The 18,287-nt window shown below is 36.1% G+C and overlaps 2 protein-coding genes and 1 pseudogene across 3 annotated transcripts; all 3 read right to left on the minus strand.

Moving 5' to 3' along the window:
* Positions 1 to 2,431: 2,431 nt before the first annotated feature.
* On the minus strand, positions 2,432 to 6,085 carry LOC118059336 (protein neprosin). Its single transcript, XM_035072187.2, has 7 exons — positions 5,456 to 6,085; positions 4,716 to 4,802; positions 4,353 to 4,613; positions 4,038 to 4,202; positions 3,867 to 3,920; positions 3,618 to 3,764; positions 2,432 to 3,153 (listed from the first exon to the last, which is right to left on the minus strand). Exons 1-7 carry the CDS (start codon positions 5,636 to 5,638, stop codon positions 2,776 to 2,778), a joined length of 1,275 nt encoding a protein of 424 aa, XP_034928078.1. The 5' UTR covers positions 5,639 to 6,085; the 3' UTR covers positions 2,432 to 2,775.
* Positions 6,086 to 14,141: 8,056 nt separating this feature from the next.
* LOC118059286 (uncharacterized) lies at positions 14,142 to 14,969 on the minus strand (annotated as a pseudogene).
* Positions 14,970 to 15,376: 407 nt separating this feature from the next.
* LOC118059285 (uncharacterized) lies at positions 15,377 to 17,579 on the minus strand. 2 transcript variants are annotated; one of them, XM_035072125.2, is made up of 2 exons: positions 17,270 to 17,579; positions 15,377 to 16,711 (listed from the first exon to the last, which is right to left on the minus strand). In XM_035072125.2, exon 2 carries the CDS (start codon positions 16,671 to 16,673, stop codon positions 15,591 to 15,593), a length of 1,083 nt encoding a protein of 360 aa, XP_034928016.1. In that variant the 5' UTR covers positions 16,674 to 16,711; positions 17,270 to 17,579; the 3' UTR covers positions 15,377 to 15,590. The 2 variants fall into 2 exon arrangements, with proteins under 2 accessions (XP_034928016.1, XP_034928015.1); XM_035072124.2 differs by having other exon boundaries at positions 15,377 to 16,695; positions 17,270 to 17,564.
* Between the last annotated feature and the right edge of the window lie 708 nt (positions 17,580 to 18,287).

The raw sequence follows: 18,287 nt of genomic DNA on the forward strand, positions 1-18,287 counted from the left end.
TTTAACTGATCAGAATAACCTTAACTGTTCTTGGTTCGTCGAATACTGTTACCAATAAATCAACAAAATTTTAAATTTTTTAGTCGAAATGTGTTCATTCTCTTTAATTAAAATTATATTTTCAATCCAAAGCAATGAAGATGAGTTTCAAGTTTTATTGTTGTGACATATATGGCATCAAAACTAGCCCGATCGCAATCTGTGCAGTGAAGTCCTCTGTTCCGGCCTTGGCACGTGAAAATCAAGTCTGATGCGAATACCAAGCTAGCTGAGAATGGGACGTGCAGGTCTGGGTTCTGCAAGTGGTGAGAAATTTAAAAGGCAAATAATATAGTGGTGTCCATGTCTTCGGCCAGATGATGACCCAGCCTACGGTCTGTTTGATTCAGAGGCGCTGTTTCAGATAAATAAACAAACAAAAAAAAATCATGTCTGTTTCTCACTCTGTACTTTTGATTTAATGATACTACTTGATTATCAGTAGTTTTTTATAAAAAATTAATGAGTATATTCATTTAATTTCTTTCTGCTTTTTTTTTTTTTTATTCAGCTTCTTAAATTATAATTATTTTCCAAGTTAATTCTCAGTGGACAATCATTATCATTTATGCATTATGTATCGTTGCTGGGAGTGTTTAATGATAAAACTCAGGAAGAGAACTCAGAACTCCTCAACTCAGAGACCTAGTTTTTTTCAGGTTGAGTTGCTGGGTTCAATGCTCTGTCTCTGCCACATGAAAGGCTTCTTTTTTCTGGATTTTCCTTCTCCTTTTACTTGTAGGATTGTTCCTTTTACTTCCAGTACGATTCCCGCAAGAAAAACTCTCTGGTTGCCGATCTATAGGTGCGAGAAATCGTACTCGCGTGAGGCCTTCAGCACCGGCCTATTGCCTGGAATTTCTGCTGCTGCTGATTTCTGGTCCCCCCGGTCCTCGTCATGTTCTTGCAGCCTGCGGTTGCTCTGTGATGGTTTTCTTGTTTTTTATTTTATTTTTTATTTTTTTTTTGGGATACAAAAGGGGTCCAAGGCCCCATCTTGTCTTTTACGTTCTTTCATTTTTTTTGCCAATGTTCACACTTCGAGTCACTAAATAAATAAATTTCCCATCGTCACTTTCCATTTTAGGCACTTAAAGATAGTTTAGGAGGTTGGGAATCAGTTACCGGCTGTTTTTTTTTTAAAAATTATTTAAAAATATATTAAAATAATTTTTTTTTTATTTTTTAAAATTTATTTTTGACATTAATATTTTAAAACAATTTTAAAATATAAAAAAATTAATTTTTCATGAAGAATATGCTTAACCACTTGTTTTTTCTTGGAGCGAGCCCAAAGAGAGAAGAAAAATCAGTTGAAGAGATCACCTTAATTACCTTTTAAAGGAGCAACTTATGTGATATCATGAAGCCAGATTCTGCAGTTGACTGTTTTTGAGTACATTTTAGTGCACACATGCAACTCTCTTCCCTGCACTGTGCCAATGCATCACCATGTTTAATTATGTGCTTGTTCATGTGGACAAGAAGATGCCTATGCTGCATCCATACTTGATAGATCTGGTAATCCCATGCTTCTGCATTGTAGATACTGCTACTGTGTTGACAGTCTATCAACTATGGAGTTGGTCAGCATGGAGTTATCTCTTCTTGTTCAAAAAAGAGAAAAGGATATCTTGTGGAATGCATGTTTGTGGTTTTGAACAAGATTTCTTGACTGGTAACAGTGCTGTGGGAAACCCTGGGTTGTTCTCTAGCCACGGCTGAAATATTTTACCTGGGATTTGTCTTGGAACAGCTGGATCTAGTTTGAAAAGTCCATGTACGATAATTCTCACTTTGATTTCTTGGCAGTTCTTAAATCTTAATCAACCCTAAAACAGACCTTGAATAATGAATCTGAGCACTGACATTCTCCACTCTTTTCACATGGCAAACCCCATCTCAAAGGCTTGCAGTCCATGTGTTCCTGCACATTCTAGGTTGTTGGCAGAAAATGACATTTTAGCATCTTCATTAATTAATCATGCCGATCTTGAAAAATCTATCTTCTTTTATATGCTCTACATTAAGGAATCTTTAACTGGAAGCCATTAAGAAAATGGAAGAACCTGTCATGCATTCCGGGGAATGAAGGATTGGCAAAGCAATTTATCACTACTTAACTGGTCAGTTTTAGGTGAAGATGGCTGGGTTGTTGAGCTCTCTTTACAAAAAGTAAAGGGACACCATGAAACGTGCACTGCCATTCATCCATTCACAAGCAACACTTGTCATCCAGAGAATCTTTTCTTTTTCCATTTTTTATTTCTCGAATGAGAATATTCTTCAACCCTCACAGCTCCCTAGTCCTTTCCACCCTTCATTTCTCTACTTTTGTATTCTAAAGTGGAGGTACAAAGAGAAACATGTGGCAAACTTGAATATTTTGAGGGGGCGAGATAGGAGAGAAGAAGTTGATTCATTCATTAACAAGCCACTCCAAGGAGTGTTAACAAACAAATAGAAAAACAGAGACCAAACAAAGGCCTGTTTCTTTTAGCTTTTTGAGAAACTTGGCCGCTTCCCCCAGTCACTTACAAGGAGAATCTTGGTGAAAAAACAAGAGTCAAAACTTCCCGCTTCAGAGATGTCACATGTTTAGTAACCCAACCTAATAGTAAAAACTAAAAAAAAAAAAAAAAAAGGTATACAAGAGAGGGAGAGGCATTGCACTAGGTTGAATGATACATAGGGAGAGAGAATGTGTTGGGGGTGAAAATGGGAGGGTGTTTTACTTCATGGACAATTTTCATTTCTACCAGGCCCCCCATAATAAAAGTAACGGCCCCAATCCCCATTATTGCCAGTTTGAACATCATAGCAGTTAGATTTCTCAGTGAAGGTGCCAATCCCTTTAGGGGCCTTGAGATTGTTCGAGGAGTCAACAACTTGAATATTCCTGAAGTAACTTGCTTTACCAAACCCTTCCTCGGGGAAACGACCACTGCCCATTTGAGTGGAGGTGTGCCGACCATCAGGCTCTGAGTTCACCACCTCACCTCCCCACTCAATCATGGAAGCACTGTCTGCTAGGTATGAGAACAGGAAAGAAGGCCAATAACCCAGCACATAGTCATTGCCGAATTGCATCCACCAGTGCCCCTCCTTTGGATCCTGCAGAAGTTCCAAAATAACCAAGTTAAATGGGTGCTTCAGCGAGCAACAGTGTAGATAGGGAATAGGTGCAGCAGGCCTACTGGGCAAGGCAGTATGAATATATAGCTACAGTAGAAGCCATGCCTCAAGCACTACCTTGGAAGGTGAATGGCATCTATTATTTCTGTATCGATGTCCTCTTATCAATTCAGTGAGTTGGAAAATCAATGATCAAAGCATAATGCCAAAAGATTCTCAGCACCTGCACCAAAATGATGTTCTGACACTCTGGCCTCTATTATATACATGAAAGTATATTCTAATATGGCCAAAGATGCATCTTCACATAAATTTGAACCATTCAGAGCATCTGTTACTCTAATATTATCTTTGGCTACTATATATTGAAAATCTTACTAACGACTTGGTCTTTAGATATTCAACTTTGGGCTGAATGGGAATGTGAGGGCCTTGGATTTTACCTTCCAGACAAGTATACTAATATCATATTGGGAATTGCGGAAGCCAGAAACAGGAGAGATGCTTGCACCCATTGCAATCTCACTGTTGATTTGAATGAAGCCTGAGCAAAGGAGATTGTAGCAACCCGTGGCTTGATATGCATCACTCTGTGATATTAGCGAAAGAAAAACAGCTGAGTAAAATCTATTCGCTAATAATCCATGAAAATTATAAGATTGATTGAAGGAGTGACAGGATTAGAAGCTCACAGTCCAGTAGGTGAAGAGCCTTGTGTTGTTATCACCATACAGATCTGGACTAACCTGTTTCCATTCACATTGCAAGCATTAAAATAATGGAAGATGTACGGTCTCCATTATAAAGTTCAATTATTTCTGGCCAGTATAGATGAAGTAGGATTAAACTAGTTGGGATAATACCTGCCAACCAGCTTCAATGCTATTGAGATCTTGACCAAAGGAACCTCCCAATATCCACAGCTGAGACAAGCTGAATTCATTAGGTTGTTGAATTTTGGGTTCCCATACGTTGATGGTTGCTTTTGCACCATAGTACTTGTCCCCTTCCACATAAGCTATTGCATGCTAATCACCCCAAAGAAATTGCCACAGGAAAATGAGCATTTGAAACAAATAGAGCATGACATAATCAACAAAGTGGGTCGCTAAAGATACTTTAATATGACTTTCAATAAATATATACGGTATAAAAGGAATAAAAGTAAGAAACTTTACCTGGTGGCCACTTTCATTTATGAGATCAGGATCTGCGGACCTCGGCTGGGGGATGGCTCTGTGCTTCTTCCTGCCATATCTTTTCACAGAGCTAGCTCTTAAAACATCATCCTCCTTTGTTCTTCTAATGGGTACAGTACCCTCGGGGCATTTATCATTAACATGCCACAGCTGAGTGACAGGATTTTTTCTTTCTTTGGATTCTGTAGACGCCTTGCTGTCATCAAAGACCCGCCCTTCTGGATGGTAACTCGGTCTCATCTAATTAACCAAAAAGAAAACCAAAACATAAAATCAGTAACAGCAAAAACCAAAAACATGAAAAGGGGATAAACTTTGAAGTAGTGACTGAAGAAGATGGACCTGAATCTTGTGGTCTTTGAGGTAAGGGTGATCAAAAGCTGGCTGATGAGACATGTGAACACAGTCAATTATATCCCCGTCTGGACTCTGTATAGCCATCAAAAATACAAGAGAGATAATGAGAAATCTTGCAGTAATACCCCGAGTTTGCCAGCCCAACAAATTACCAAGTCATGCTAGGAGTTAAGTGTATCAGTGAGGTCTTGAGTCCACATGTACATGAAACTACAAGAGAAACCACAGTGCCCACTTGCATTTATGTTTTGCTTGGTTGCTGAGAAAAATGTAAAGTACCAAAAGCAATTAAAATTTGCAGTCTTGAGTAAATTCTTGCTTCTGTTGCTTTCTTTACTGTTTCAATAACTCTCCAAAAAGGACATCATTATACGGAGAGAGAAAGAAAGAAAGAGAGGAGGAAAATTGTATAAAACATCATTGCTGTTTCAAAACAATATAATTTTAAAAAAAATCAAGAACTTTGATGGCCATCACAGAACAAAAAAAGGAGATTTAATGAAAAAACATTACTTTCTTTACCCATTTTTTAGCATTGAGAAAATGCAAGAAACCGACGGAAAATAAGTGTAGTAGCTAACCCCATAAATCCACTATTAGGCTTAACTTGAGCTAACTTCTTACACCATTTAGCAACCAGAGAGGAAAGAACACATCTTTAGAAACACATTTTCCCTCACTTTCTCAGTAACCAAACAGAGCTTCAAGGAGAGGGGAAAAGGTACCTCAATGCTTTTAACAGCTGGCTTGTTTAAGCGGTTCAAGTGTTTTTGAACCTCAAGTTTCTGTCTTGATACACTCAATCTAGCAGCGCAAGATAGTGAAATCAAACCCAATAAGCAAAAAAGCAAAACCAACACTCTGCTTCTGCTGAAATGAGCACCACCACCATATCCGCAAGAACCCATCTTCACTAAAAACAAAAGAAACCCAGAAAGAACCAGAGCAAAATCTCCCTTGTCCTACGCCCCTTTGATGCAGGTTAAAGCATAAGCATAGCAGCAACCACTACTACACTACCAAGTAAGAGATAGAGGATGTGAAGGGAGCTTGAAAGACTCAAACTCTCTAGGTTATCTTCTTCAGCTTCTGCTTATCCTACGCCCCCCCTAGCTACCCACTTAACTTCGAAGTGGGTCTCTCCTTGTTGTGCTCTGTTTCCAACAAAAAAGAAATCCAATTAAACTCAGCCCACCTCTCTCTCTAAAAAAAAAAAAAAAAAAAAAAAAACTTTCTTTCTTTTTCTCTCCCCTAAAAAACTCTCGCCTTTCTTGTCACTCTCTCTCTCTCCTGTTTTTCATTAGTAAACTCTGTCCCTTTTCCCTATCCCATTAACAAATATAGCTTTAACCCCCCTCTCTGGCTTTCCAATTTCCACCACTGGTCTCTATTGAGGAATAATGTATTTTTTTAGTTTTCTTGACTTATTCCTTGTGCTTATTTTCTAATCTAAGAGCGAGGGGCAAAATAGGGATTATACAGTTTTTTTTGGGTGGCGGTGGAGAAAAGGGGACATTGAGCTTCCTTTGTCTTTTTTAAAAGCCTGCTTTTCGGGACACTCCCTTTTTGATTCCCATTCTGCCCCACTTTTCGTTTAAAATTGATCCCCCACTTGCGAATTTCTTCAGATATATCGAATCGATTTCTTAGCTCATGTGAAGAAGGAATAACGTTAATTCTCTCCCTTTTCTTTTTTGAAAGGCCACTTTTTGAAAAGTTTAATCATTGGATTTGTAAGAGACATATATCTTCGTTTGTTGATGCACTGCGCCACGCGGTTGGTTGATGGCAGTAAAAAACAGTTTTTTCAGGGTATTTGATGTTGTAATCTCTTGGAAATTCAGGTTCTTATTGCAATTTAAAATAAAATGCAATCTCTACTCATAACTTGCTGGAGATGGATAGAATTCAAGGGGAGTAATGATATGGCGATGGAAGACATGCCTCCATCCAATGAAGGGAGGGGGGATTGATTAGTTCGTTGAGCGGTCAATGTAGTGGGCAACGTATGGTTAGACTCCATCTTTCCTTCCCCTCTGCACTCCATGGCAGCGGGGAACCCAGTGGTTTTGCTGTGATTTTACAATCATCAATCTAATGATTTTTCATGTGGAAAACAATGGTTATAATATATAGTTTATTCAATGGTATGACTTTATGGCAGGAGAAAGCAACTCCCTTACAAATGTTACCGTGGTTGTTGTTGGCGTGATTGAGTTTTGGGGAAGTAAGCACTTGATCATGGTAATCTCATGCCCCTTTTACTCTCCATTAAAAATTATTTAGTTTTTGTGTTTTTATATAGTTTTTATATGCTCATATTAAAAATGAATTTTTTATATAATAAAAAAATATATTTTAAAATAAAAGGATACTTTGAAAACGAGAGTTCTCTTGCTCCCAAAGTATATATTTTTCTGACTCTGTTTTGTCTCCGTGCGTTTTATCTTGAAATACTAATTAAAAGCGGCATTGTTCTCGCACATAACATTCCGTGTATTTGTTTAACCATTGTCTAACGGAATCCAATAAGGAAGGAGAGGGGAAAAAAGATATTCCAAAGCATTTTTATTGTGGACAACAATACATCCCAGAGAATCGTATCGTTTACAGACACCTTGCCGTCCCGTCCACGATCGTGTTTTTATTGCTAATATATATAGATATCCTCGACAAGGATTCTTCTTTTCTTGTCATAATGTTGATTTCTCTGTAAAAAATAAAATAAACCACACTGTGGCCTCCACGGTCCATGTCAAGTTTTAAGGGCATAGTGGCCTTGAAATTCTAGAAACAACCCACTAAACACACAAGAAAAAAAGGTGTTGGTATTCAACATTATAAAAAAATGTTGGGGTTCGGCACCATTTATAAAAAATTGTTGCTGTTCTAGTGGCTCCGAAGAACACCAAGTAAAAACATGGTATTTGTTGTTTTTATTGCCAGAAAAATTGCAAGAATGTGGCTTTCAGGCAACCCCACTTTTAGATAAACTGTTTGAGAATTGAATAATATAAAAGGATGGTCAATGCTTTTTTAAAAATATTTATATATCTCGTACATAAACAATATTACCAGGATATATCTGAATCATTTAAACCTGGTAAAGAAAAAAAAACAAAGAAAAGAAAATATATTTGTTTTGTGTTTTTTTATGTGTAGCAACAAGTTGATGTACACTTAAAACATTACAATGAAATACAATGAAATATTATAATTGTTAATATTATAACTATTATTAAATAATTATATTTTGAATTAAACTGAATAGCTGTTTTTAAGTTTTATCCCTGTAATTATACATCTTATAATTAATTAAGAAAAATAAAATCATAACATAATTAATCTCACTAACATGTTAAGTTTCAAGTGTCAATTGCCATATTTTTTATGTTATAAATATACATATAATAACATTAAAAAACTTATTATACATCTTTAGACTTTCACTTGATTTATCACACAATAAAACACCATACTTTTAAACACACATGAAAGAGTATTTCTTTACAGTATGCCATGAAAATCTTTTATTTGTTCATTCATCTACAAAGTACAAACCACACAAACACCCAATATCCCACTAACAAATTTGAGTTCAAATTTCAGCACTCATGCATGCAATATCGACCCCTCAATTTACATTTTCCAAAGCATCATAACACAAAACAAGGCATTGCCTATAGTCTCGCTAGCTTCAGCATTGGAGCGCTGAAATTGGGCTGGCTGCATAGTTAAAATATATTTGTTTTTGAATTTTAAAATGTATTTTAATTTTTTTTAATTTTTTTTATTATTTGATTTTTTTAGATTTTTTTTAATATGTTTATTTTTTTAATATATTTTTAAACAAAATATATTTAAAAAAACAATATATATATATATATATATCATGTTCTCATCGTTTACACGTATTGGATTGCGTTTCTCCTCATTTGAAACCACACATAAAAAAATAAGAAATAAAAACCATGATTTTCATGTTTTTATTCCGGTACACCGTGGTAACAAACATCCACTTCAAATCTATTTGTTATTACAGTATGATTGGGTTTTTTAAAAAAAGTATTATTTTTATTTTAAATTAATTTATTTTAAAATATTTTTTACAGTTTTGATATACTAATATAAAAATATATTATTTTAATACATGTTTAAATAAAAAGTACTTGCATGACGACACCCACGACATTCGTCTCAACCTGTGCTCTTTTTATTTTTTTCCGACAATAAAATCTCATTTAAGGAATAACACATAGAATCCAACTTTAGGGGAGTAGTGGTAATTAATCCCAGGTATGAGGTAAACTTAAAAGGGGCTAGACAAGGGAGTGATTGCCCTTGACCATGCTAGAATCAGTGGCACCCCACCCTTTGCGAGGTGAGGTGATGTGACGTGTTGTGTTTTTACCCTTTTACTATTCCAGCCCTAAATTTTATTAAGCTTTTATCTCTTAAAAATGTTTTTGAATTTTTTTTTAAATAAAAAATAAAATATACTGTAACAACAAATAAACATTAAATTGATTTATTTGTTTTTAAAGATTAATAGATAAAGATAAATAGGCACCTTGTTTGGACGTTTGCGCTGCCACCTCCATTTTCGCACCCAACGGATAAATATTTGAATGGGAGGTAATTCTTAAATTGTAACAGTGAAGTTGGCAATTTATGGTAATTACTAATTAGAGAGACCAAACAGGGATTCTTCTTCCCAAGGAAAGAGTCCTCTCTGCCTGCAGACCCTCGTTTTCTCCCCACCAAGGCAGTGAGCAGTAGCTGCCTATGTCCTCTTTAACGCCTTCACTTCCCTCACGCGCCCTCATATTAACTACACAATCGCCACTCGTTATATCATATAGCTCTTTATTTTTTTATTTTTCAAAAATATTTTTGAAAAAATTAAATTTTTTTAATATATTAATATTAAAAATATATTTAAAAAATATTATTTTAATATATTTTCAAACAACCTCTCCTTCCACAAACTATAAAAATTATGCCTCACTGAAGGTCATGGTTAAAAGTGCATGTTTGGCAGTGTATTAATTTTAATTTATTAAAGAAATTCGGTCCGAGTTGAGTTTGGGATGAGCAAGTCACCGGGTCGACTACACATCATGGTACACAAACGAAGTGACGTGCACCGGGAAATCAAACGCAATGGTGTGGAGGGCGTAGAGCGTGTGGCGGGCATCAGGGTCCGTACACGTGTAACAGACTCGTGCAAAGAGGTGAAAATTGAAAAATCAGGCACCCGTGAGTAAACGGCACACGTGACGAGGAAACCAGGGCAGAAATGGAATGGAAGAAAATAGAAGAAGAGGATTGAGTAGTGAAGGTAAAAGGACGGAAGAAAAGAGAATCCAATGGGAAAACGGTGGCCAGGTCATCATCAAGCAACCGTACCAACCCATATTGTTATTAAACATTAAATTATGACTTTATCAACTAATTGTCATAATTAAAACCGACTAATATTGCGAGAACGGTAGGAGATGAAGGTTTTGATCACTTGGGTCTACGATTAGATTATATATAAATGATTACTCTTATAAACTACTAGTCAATGTTCAAATTCAAGAGAACCTATTTAAGATAATAAGATTGTAAAATTTTTTAGATTTTATATTATTTTCTAATTGAGGTGAGTTATTACAACCTATTTAAAGGTTTTATAGACTTCTTGATGATATTACCGCCATTTATTTAAATTTAAGATAATAAGATTGTAAAATTTACATCTCTAATCCTTTTTATTTATTAAAATTCTTGTAAAATTTAAGGAATTATTTGTTAATCCAGTCGACGATGATGAAATTTACACGAGGAGGACGAACAAACCTTGTCTTGTACACACGCGAGTGAAGCACATGCACGGATACACGATACATGTGTATTGCTGTGTGTTTCTGTCTGCTTGCATCACAGGACCATGGAATGGGTGGGCCCCTGTGAGTGTGTGTCAGGGACTGTTTTGCATCTCTGTCAGTAGTTACGTGACTCATTTGTTCATTTCCATGACATGGCACGTGGCCATCCCTGCACGCATCATCATCATCTCTTTGATTTGTGTATGATTCCGGCCCCACTCCCTCCGCAATTACATGTGTGTGATTGGTCCCCCTTTATAAAGTCCATTCATGTTGTATCCCTTTCTCCCCTGTGTAACAAATATTAGAGCTTAATTCGCCAATAATATTTTGATACTTGATTTTTGTTTTAATATAATAAAAACATGTTTATTTGTATTTTTTATTTTAAAAACACAAAAATTCACCGTGAAATAAGTTTGAAGATAGAAAAAAAAAGAAGAAATAATTAGAGGAGATGTCGCTATTGTGGGTTTAGTTACAAGATCACCGTCCATCTAAATGGCAAATGTTGCTATCACACCCCACACACATCCATGACTCTTCGAGGTTTGTTTTTATTTGAAATAATGAAATAAAAAGGCCAACTTTTCAATTTCCCATCAATTAAGTATTTGGACATGTTGCTGTTGTTTCCCTTTGGTCCATTAGGTTTTTTCGAATTAGTAATAACTACGCCACAAAAATACATACAAAAGCAATATGGATTATATCATAGTCAGCCAGGCTATCCGGATGTCATTTGCATATTAACTGGGGTAGTTTAATTATTTACTTTTTTTAATTTTACAGTTAAAATATTTTTCCGCCTTTAAAAGCTAAAAACAATTGACTTTTGATTTAGAGGTTTTTGTGTATTTTCCAATTAAATTGCATAGTTAATTATCGATTCTACCCTTCAAACCTAAAAATTATTGACCTTGCAAAAAAATGATTTTTTGTCTTTGCACATTATTTTTAACAGTTGAATTGCATATACAACCTTTTGACTACAAAAATAAGGCTGCTTGGGAGGGCGTTCTAGTGTTTTCATATGCTCTTGAGTCTTATTTAGAGGGTATTTGGAAGTGTGGTAGCGGTTATTTTCAAATAGCTGTTCGTGCCGAAAAACATGTCAATAATATTTTTTATTTTTTAAAATTATTTTTAACATCAGCACATCAAAACGATTACATCAATTTTAAAAAAAAAAAATTTGAGGCTGGCAATGCGTGTTTCCACGCGGCAAAACAGTAATTTTATTGTAGAAATTCACATTAAAATATGAGTGTCTCCAAGTTGAAAAAATGAATTCTTTTATAAGATAATTGAAGTTTTATTTATATTTAATTTTGAATTCCAGCTACTTTAAACAGGGGACTTTTTCTATTTTTGGTGATTTAGAAGTAGTTTTTTTTTTTTTTTTTTATTGAGTGCAAATAATAATGTAAATTATGCTTAAAAAATATTCCAAATGCTTATAGAGGTCAAGGAATCATTATAGTTTATGATAAATACAAAGGGTTTGGACTCTCTTTAATTTCTTATTTTTCCCTCTTGATTCTGTCTGATACATTGAATATTATTTGATATCTGCCCTTATAATTTGGGCATTGATAGGGCCATAATTTAAGGCTTAAATCTTTAAGAGGAAACACACAGAAGAGAAGTCAGCAAAGCACCACACGAAGCAAAAAGCTAGAAAGCTAGCTCAGTGAGAAAAGGCAGCCCTCCATGGATATAACTTGAAAAAAAAAAAAAGGTGAGGCGTCAAAGATGCCTTTTTCAAGATGGGTTCATGCATATATTTACATGTAGAAACACGGAAATGAGGTGGAGCCACTGGCCTTTTTTTCTTCTTTTGCTGTCCATGATTGTGCTATCTTCTCTTTAGAAAAAAAAAAAAAAAAATACTAGCAGTGCTTCAGTAGTCAGCTCTTAGCCTGCCCGGAGGGCATTGATGTTCCCTCTTATTGAATAATAAAATTCAAGGCCCCACATTAATCTGACACATGTGCCGTGATTGGTGTTTGGGGTCGCCACTCCTAGTTGTTCTCCAATATTTGCTTGAATAATTGGTCCATACTGTTGATTTTCTGTGTAAAATAACACCGGGTGTTTCACCTTTCTCCCTACCGCATGAACATAGGGTTGGTCCAGCGGTAAATCGCCTAGTCTCTCTTGGTTTAGGGTTTTTGCTGGTGATAACGTTAAGTACCGTGATTAGGAGCACGCTTGGGAAAGCGGGTGTGGCTGCGATGCAGTTCATATTTTTTATGCTTTTAGTTTGGTAACGTGAATTGCACCATAACTGATTTTGATGCTTTTGGTTTGGTAACGTGCGTTCGCTAATGGAATGTCACGTTGGAAGCTTAGAAGGGCTTGCAATGCAGGCTTCTCATTTCTAGCAGCAAAAAGAAAAAAAGTTGTTCCATACCACACATCATTGCCCTAATTGATGCGAACCTAATCTATCATTTGTCAATAATGGCTACCAAAACCTTGCTGTTTTATAGTTGAGGGTATACAATGTGCTCGTTGCAATTTCTTGCAACACGTTCATGTAGATAATTTATGTTTTGCCATTAAGTTTTTCATTCTCTAAACCAATTGGAATGCATGTGTGGCATGTAGGACAATCCTTAGCTTGTTCATGTTCTCCAGTCTACGGCTCTGCTGATGTTTATCTTCTGCATTTACCTGTACTGGGAATTTTGGCACAAAACTCATGAGATGATACCTAATGATAAGGGCTTTTGGGTGGAGTTTGCTGTGAAGGCTGATTTGAGTGATGATCCATGGAAGCTAGAGTGCGTGTGATTCCTCTAAACCTCCCAAGTCAACAACCAGCACCATCTTCAATGCAATATCTAATTTAGCATCCCAAGATTGACTAACTACTTTTGTCCATTCTGTAATGCTTTTTCCAGCTTACGCAATTTAAGCAGGAAGGGTGGGAGCATAGACAAGCAATTGGACAGCCATCATAATTAGCTTTGGATCATCTGTGGAAATTACGCCGGGCGAGAACAAAATGCCTGCGCATAGTGTCCTAAACTCGGTCTCCATACGGTTCTTCCATGACTCCAAATTGTCAAAATATTCCTATCAGAATACCACATGGATGAAAAAGATAACAATTTGCAGCTATAATTGTTAAAATATTTCAATCACGCACAAAGCATCACAAACTTGACTTTCTTCAAGAGATAATGGAGGATGTACGGAAAAGAAAAGCAATGATAATGAAGGTGAATCTGCTTTAGAGCATGGTTAGCGATAACAATCAAAGAAATAAAAAGAAGCTAAAACAGCAAGAAAAGTAAAACATAACAAACGAGCATCGTTTTGGTTCCAGCAATGCCAGAGAAGGAAGGTGCAACAGGTATCTGTATTTAGCAAAATCCTCATGGCATCACATTACATGAGAGTGACAAGGGAATTGCAACAGAATTTAGTTTTATGCATTAGCATAACATGAGCTGCTATTCCTGAAGAACTTTATAATGAAGAAGTTTAATGGCATTCCAGCAGGCAACAGCATTAGGGGACTTCAAAGAGCAACAGCAAAAATGCAAAAGATATTATATAAATGGTAATATGGTATCCAGAAAACAAGACTTTCGACATCTAAACTGCAAAACAATGAGAGAAATGTAAGAAAAATATGCTGAGAAATAAAAAATCCAACCACATGTAGTAGACACTAGTTTCGGAGAGAATGTCATCAGGTGTACAATGACTTATCCATGGACAAAATTCACACGGGATGGAAGCTTATGCCCCCGTCTCTGCTTTTGGTTTCCCTTCAAGACCCTCCTTGCTAATGCATTTACAGCAAACTTTACCAATAGGAATAGAAGCAAACTCAGCCATTCCATCACTCTCCACTTCCATGATCGCATAGTCCAAAACCAAAGTCCTCACAATCTCTTCAATATGCTGATTTGTCACGTCAACATCGGAGTCTTGACAACTGTTGATCAAATCTGCAACTTCCTCCTCTGTGGCAACCATCAGCCTTTTTATTTGGTTTGTACAATACAGTTTTAGTGACTTAATAAACTCTGTATCAAGGCTCCTTTCAACATACCATGCCCGTCACACTGATTTCCTTCGAGGGCTTACTCTGTTGCCATGAAATGTAACCTCCCCTTGTTCTGGATGTTCACCACCTTTTAAATCAAAATTTTGACCTGCAGAGGAGTTTTATTTGCCAGACTATCTAGAAGGCAGACTTCTTTTTTCATGTCTCTGGTCCAGATTCAAATGTTTGCTTCAGATCACATCATAAATGATACATTTGTGGTTCAGTTAGAGACCGAGCTGGAGAATTCAATTCTGGCCATTTTCTATCAAGGGATGGAGGTCCTTGTAAACTGCTCATCCCTACTGAAAGAACATCAAAACTGAACTTTATATGTGATGCATCAAAAGTGAAGCAGTTTATACAGGATTTTAAAGCATGAAGTTCAATTTTATGTTAGGGTCAAAGATATGATAGACATCATGTATGCTCCTTTTGGTGGCCGAGAAAGCGCTATCATAAATTTGAAACTTAAAACAACTAAATCTCTATCAACAGTATGAGAGAAATAAAACATTCAAAACTGATAAAAGTAGCGCAACTCTTACGAAGTTTTTCAGATTTTGTAAAAGCGAAAACAATCGAGACCTTTGACTCAGTATTCCTTTATTTGTTTTGTAATGGATCAAACACTCACAAACAAATGAGCAGGAAGGTAAAAACAATTACATCTTTGGAGAGAAGGTATGGTTACTCTACATGCAAAAGTATCTCATAAGATCCATACATTCATGCCAAACTAGCCAATAAGTTTGAATTTTTCAATCTCAATGTATTCCGGTCATCAATGATATGAGAAAGGGGCACTGATAAGGATGATATTATGATCTCATAGATATTACTATATCTAGTTACATTGCAGACAAAACTTGTCTCGCAACTTCCTTGGTGCCTGGTAAAGGGACATTTTATGTTACTTGCTCATTGATGGAACCCAGTCACAAATCTTTGGATACCAGCAAAATCAGACACAATGTTCAAATTACAAAAGCTTCCTGAAGTGTCATTTTGCATGTAATCTACAAGAAACTTGCATTGCTTCTCCCCGTTGGTTTCAAAAGCAAAAAATCCGCCAGGTTTCAACATTGCAGCAGCCCCATTGCAAAGATGAAGAAGATACTCTATGCCACTCGCACCACCATCTAACGCGAGTCTTGGTTCATGTCTACCAACTTCAGCTTGTAGTCCAGAGATATTGTCACTAGGTATGTATGGTGGATTACTCACAATACCTACAAGTTGTCCTTCAACATCCTTTAACGGCTCAAACCAAGATCCTTGCCTTACTTCAGTCACATGCTGAAGGCCATACCTTTGCACATTAAACATTGCCACCGAAACTGCAACTGGGCTTAAATCTGTGGCAATAACTCTCCCATGACTCCTCAAAATCTTGCTAATACCTATAGCAATAGCACCGCTCCCAGTACCCACATCTGCCCACAACCCTTGTCCCAATTCTTCATTATTGGAAACCGCATCGCTCACTAGATCAACAATCAATTCTGTCTCTGGCCTTGGAATCAAGACCCCTTCTTGCACGCTCAGCACCAAGTCCCTCCAGTGCTCACACCCTACTATATACTGGAAAGGCCTCCTCTCTTCAATCCTCTGCTTCCATAACTGGTAAAGATCATCCAAACTTATTCTTAACATGACATTCTCAATTCCATCAAAAGTATCATATTTACAAGCGGCAAAGGAAAAGCATGGGGAGGAGGAGCGGTTTTCAATTGAGTCCTCTAGGAGCCAATTTAGCTCCCGGCACAGAAGAGTGGAGTCAGGGCCATTATCAGACTCCACAAAAGACGACCCAACGGAGGAGGCAAGGCTTTTTGCCCATCCATGCCATTTTTGAAGGTCTGATGAAGTTACTGAATAAGTGGGCGGCCTCAAAAAGAGAGGAATTTTTGGTTTAATTGTTGTTAAAGATGGGATTGAAGAAGAGAAAATCGATGCAGAACAGCTGCTATAAAAACATGCTCTGCTCAGGCCTAGCTTCATCTCTCTTCCTCAATGTAATCACCTGTCAAAAGCATATTCTGACAGATTAAAATTATTGGTGAACATTTTGTTTCCTCAAGCACTGGATTATTCATTTGCATTGGATATTTGTTTGTTCTCAACCAACCTCATTCAAGCCTTTTGTTTTTGTATATATGGGAACAAAGGTACAAATTATTTTGCAATAGTGTTCTTGGATTGAAAAAGCATCAATCTGATGCTTTCAGCGGGAGCAGGCACTTTCAAACGCATTACCAAACATGCACTTACTAATTAGTGATCAAAAGCTTTGTTATCAATACAAAAAAAAGAAAAGAACGTATAGACGAAAACCAATTTATAAAGATAAAGATTTAAGCTTTTACCACACAATTAATTGCTTTTAGCCAAACAAAGAAAACCCTGATTGTGTTTTCGATGAAACAATCCTTATGTACATGAAAAATCTAAAAATCTCAAACCTCTGATTAGATTGGAGTTAGTTCATAAGCTTTGCACCACACACACACACACACACACACTTTTGTGCTTCAAAAGTCAAAGTCTAGCTTTAGACATGAGTTAAGGAAAAACAAAGGAGTAGTAACAATACTCACCACATGAGACAGCCGACGCAGAAGGCCGGACGGTGGAGGTCGGAGCAGGAGCTGGAGCAGGAGCAGAAGCAGAAAGAGGCACCGCTCAGTTTGGTGACTGCCTATGCAAAGGCCAGAGAGATATCGCTGGATGAGAGTGTTGAAAACGCTTCGTTTTACTTATAAAAGGTTTTTTTAGATCAAATCCATTTTATTTTGGGGAGATCTCAATTTAGTACCTGACCTATATATTTACACAATTGAGTCCTAACCTCGCATATCTTATCATTTGGATCCTAAACATTTCCTGAATTTCTCAACTGAATCCTTTTGTCAATTTCCCTAAGCATTTCTTATTTCCCCTCAATTTTCGTCTAAAAATAGCAATGCATGTTCAATACTCACAAAAACACTTAAGAAGCTAAGAAAAACTATAAAAAAATAATAAAAAAAGAAATAGAATATCTAATGGTTAATGGTAACTTGAAATTTTTGGGAACTAGAAGGGTAACAATGAAAAACTTTAAACATAAGGACAAAAGTGTACCATGGATGATTTTATAGAGAAAAAAATAAAATTTATACCAAAAAACCAATGGGCTGTATATTTTACTAAATGCAAGGCTTGAGTTTATTTGGCAATGTAATATCAGTTGTTTTTTAAATAATTTTTCGTGTTGGAATACATGTCAATGATTTTTTTTTTTTAAAAAAATTATTTTTAACATCAGCACATCAAAACAATTTAAAACATATAAATTATATTAAATTTTAGTAAAAAAAAAAAATTTAAATTTTTTTTAAAAACACGATTTGCACACGTTCCTCAATCAGTATCTTAAGCTTTGATTATGAATCATAATATTTTTTTTTGGTTTTCTAATCAGTTAATTTTTTTTTAATTTAGATTTTTAAGCTTTTTTTTCTTTCACTTTTCTCGATTTAAATTTTTTTTACCCCTGTATAAAATAGTATTTTGAGGTTGAGTAGTTCTTCAATCTTTGTTAGTAGTACATATAGTAATTAATGATCTTCCACG

The sequence above is a fragment of the Populus alba genome, chromosome 14 (assembly GCF_005239225.2).
Source record: "Populus alba chromosome 14, ASM523922v2, whole genome shotgun sequence".
Taxonomy (NCBI): Eukaryota; Viridiplantae; Streptophyta; class Magnoliopsida; order Malpighiales; family Salicaceae; genus Populus; species Populus alba.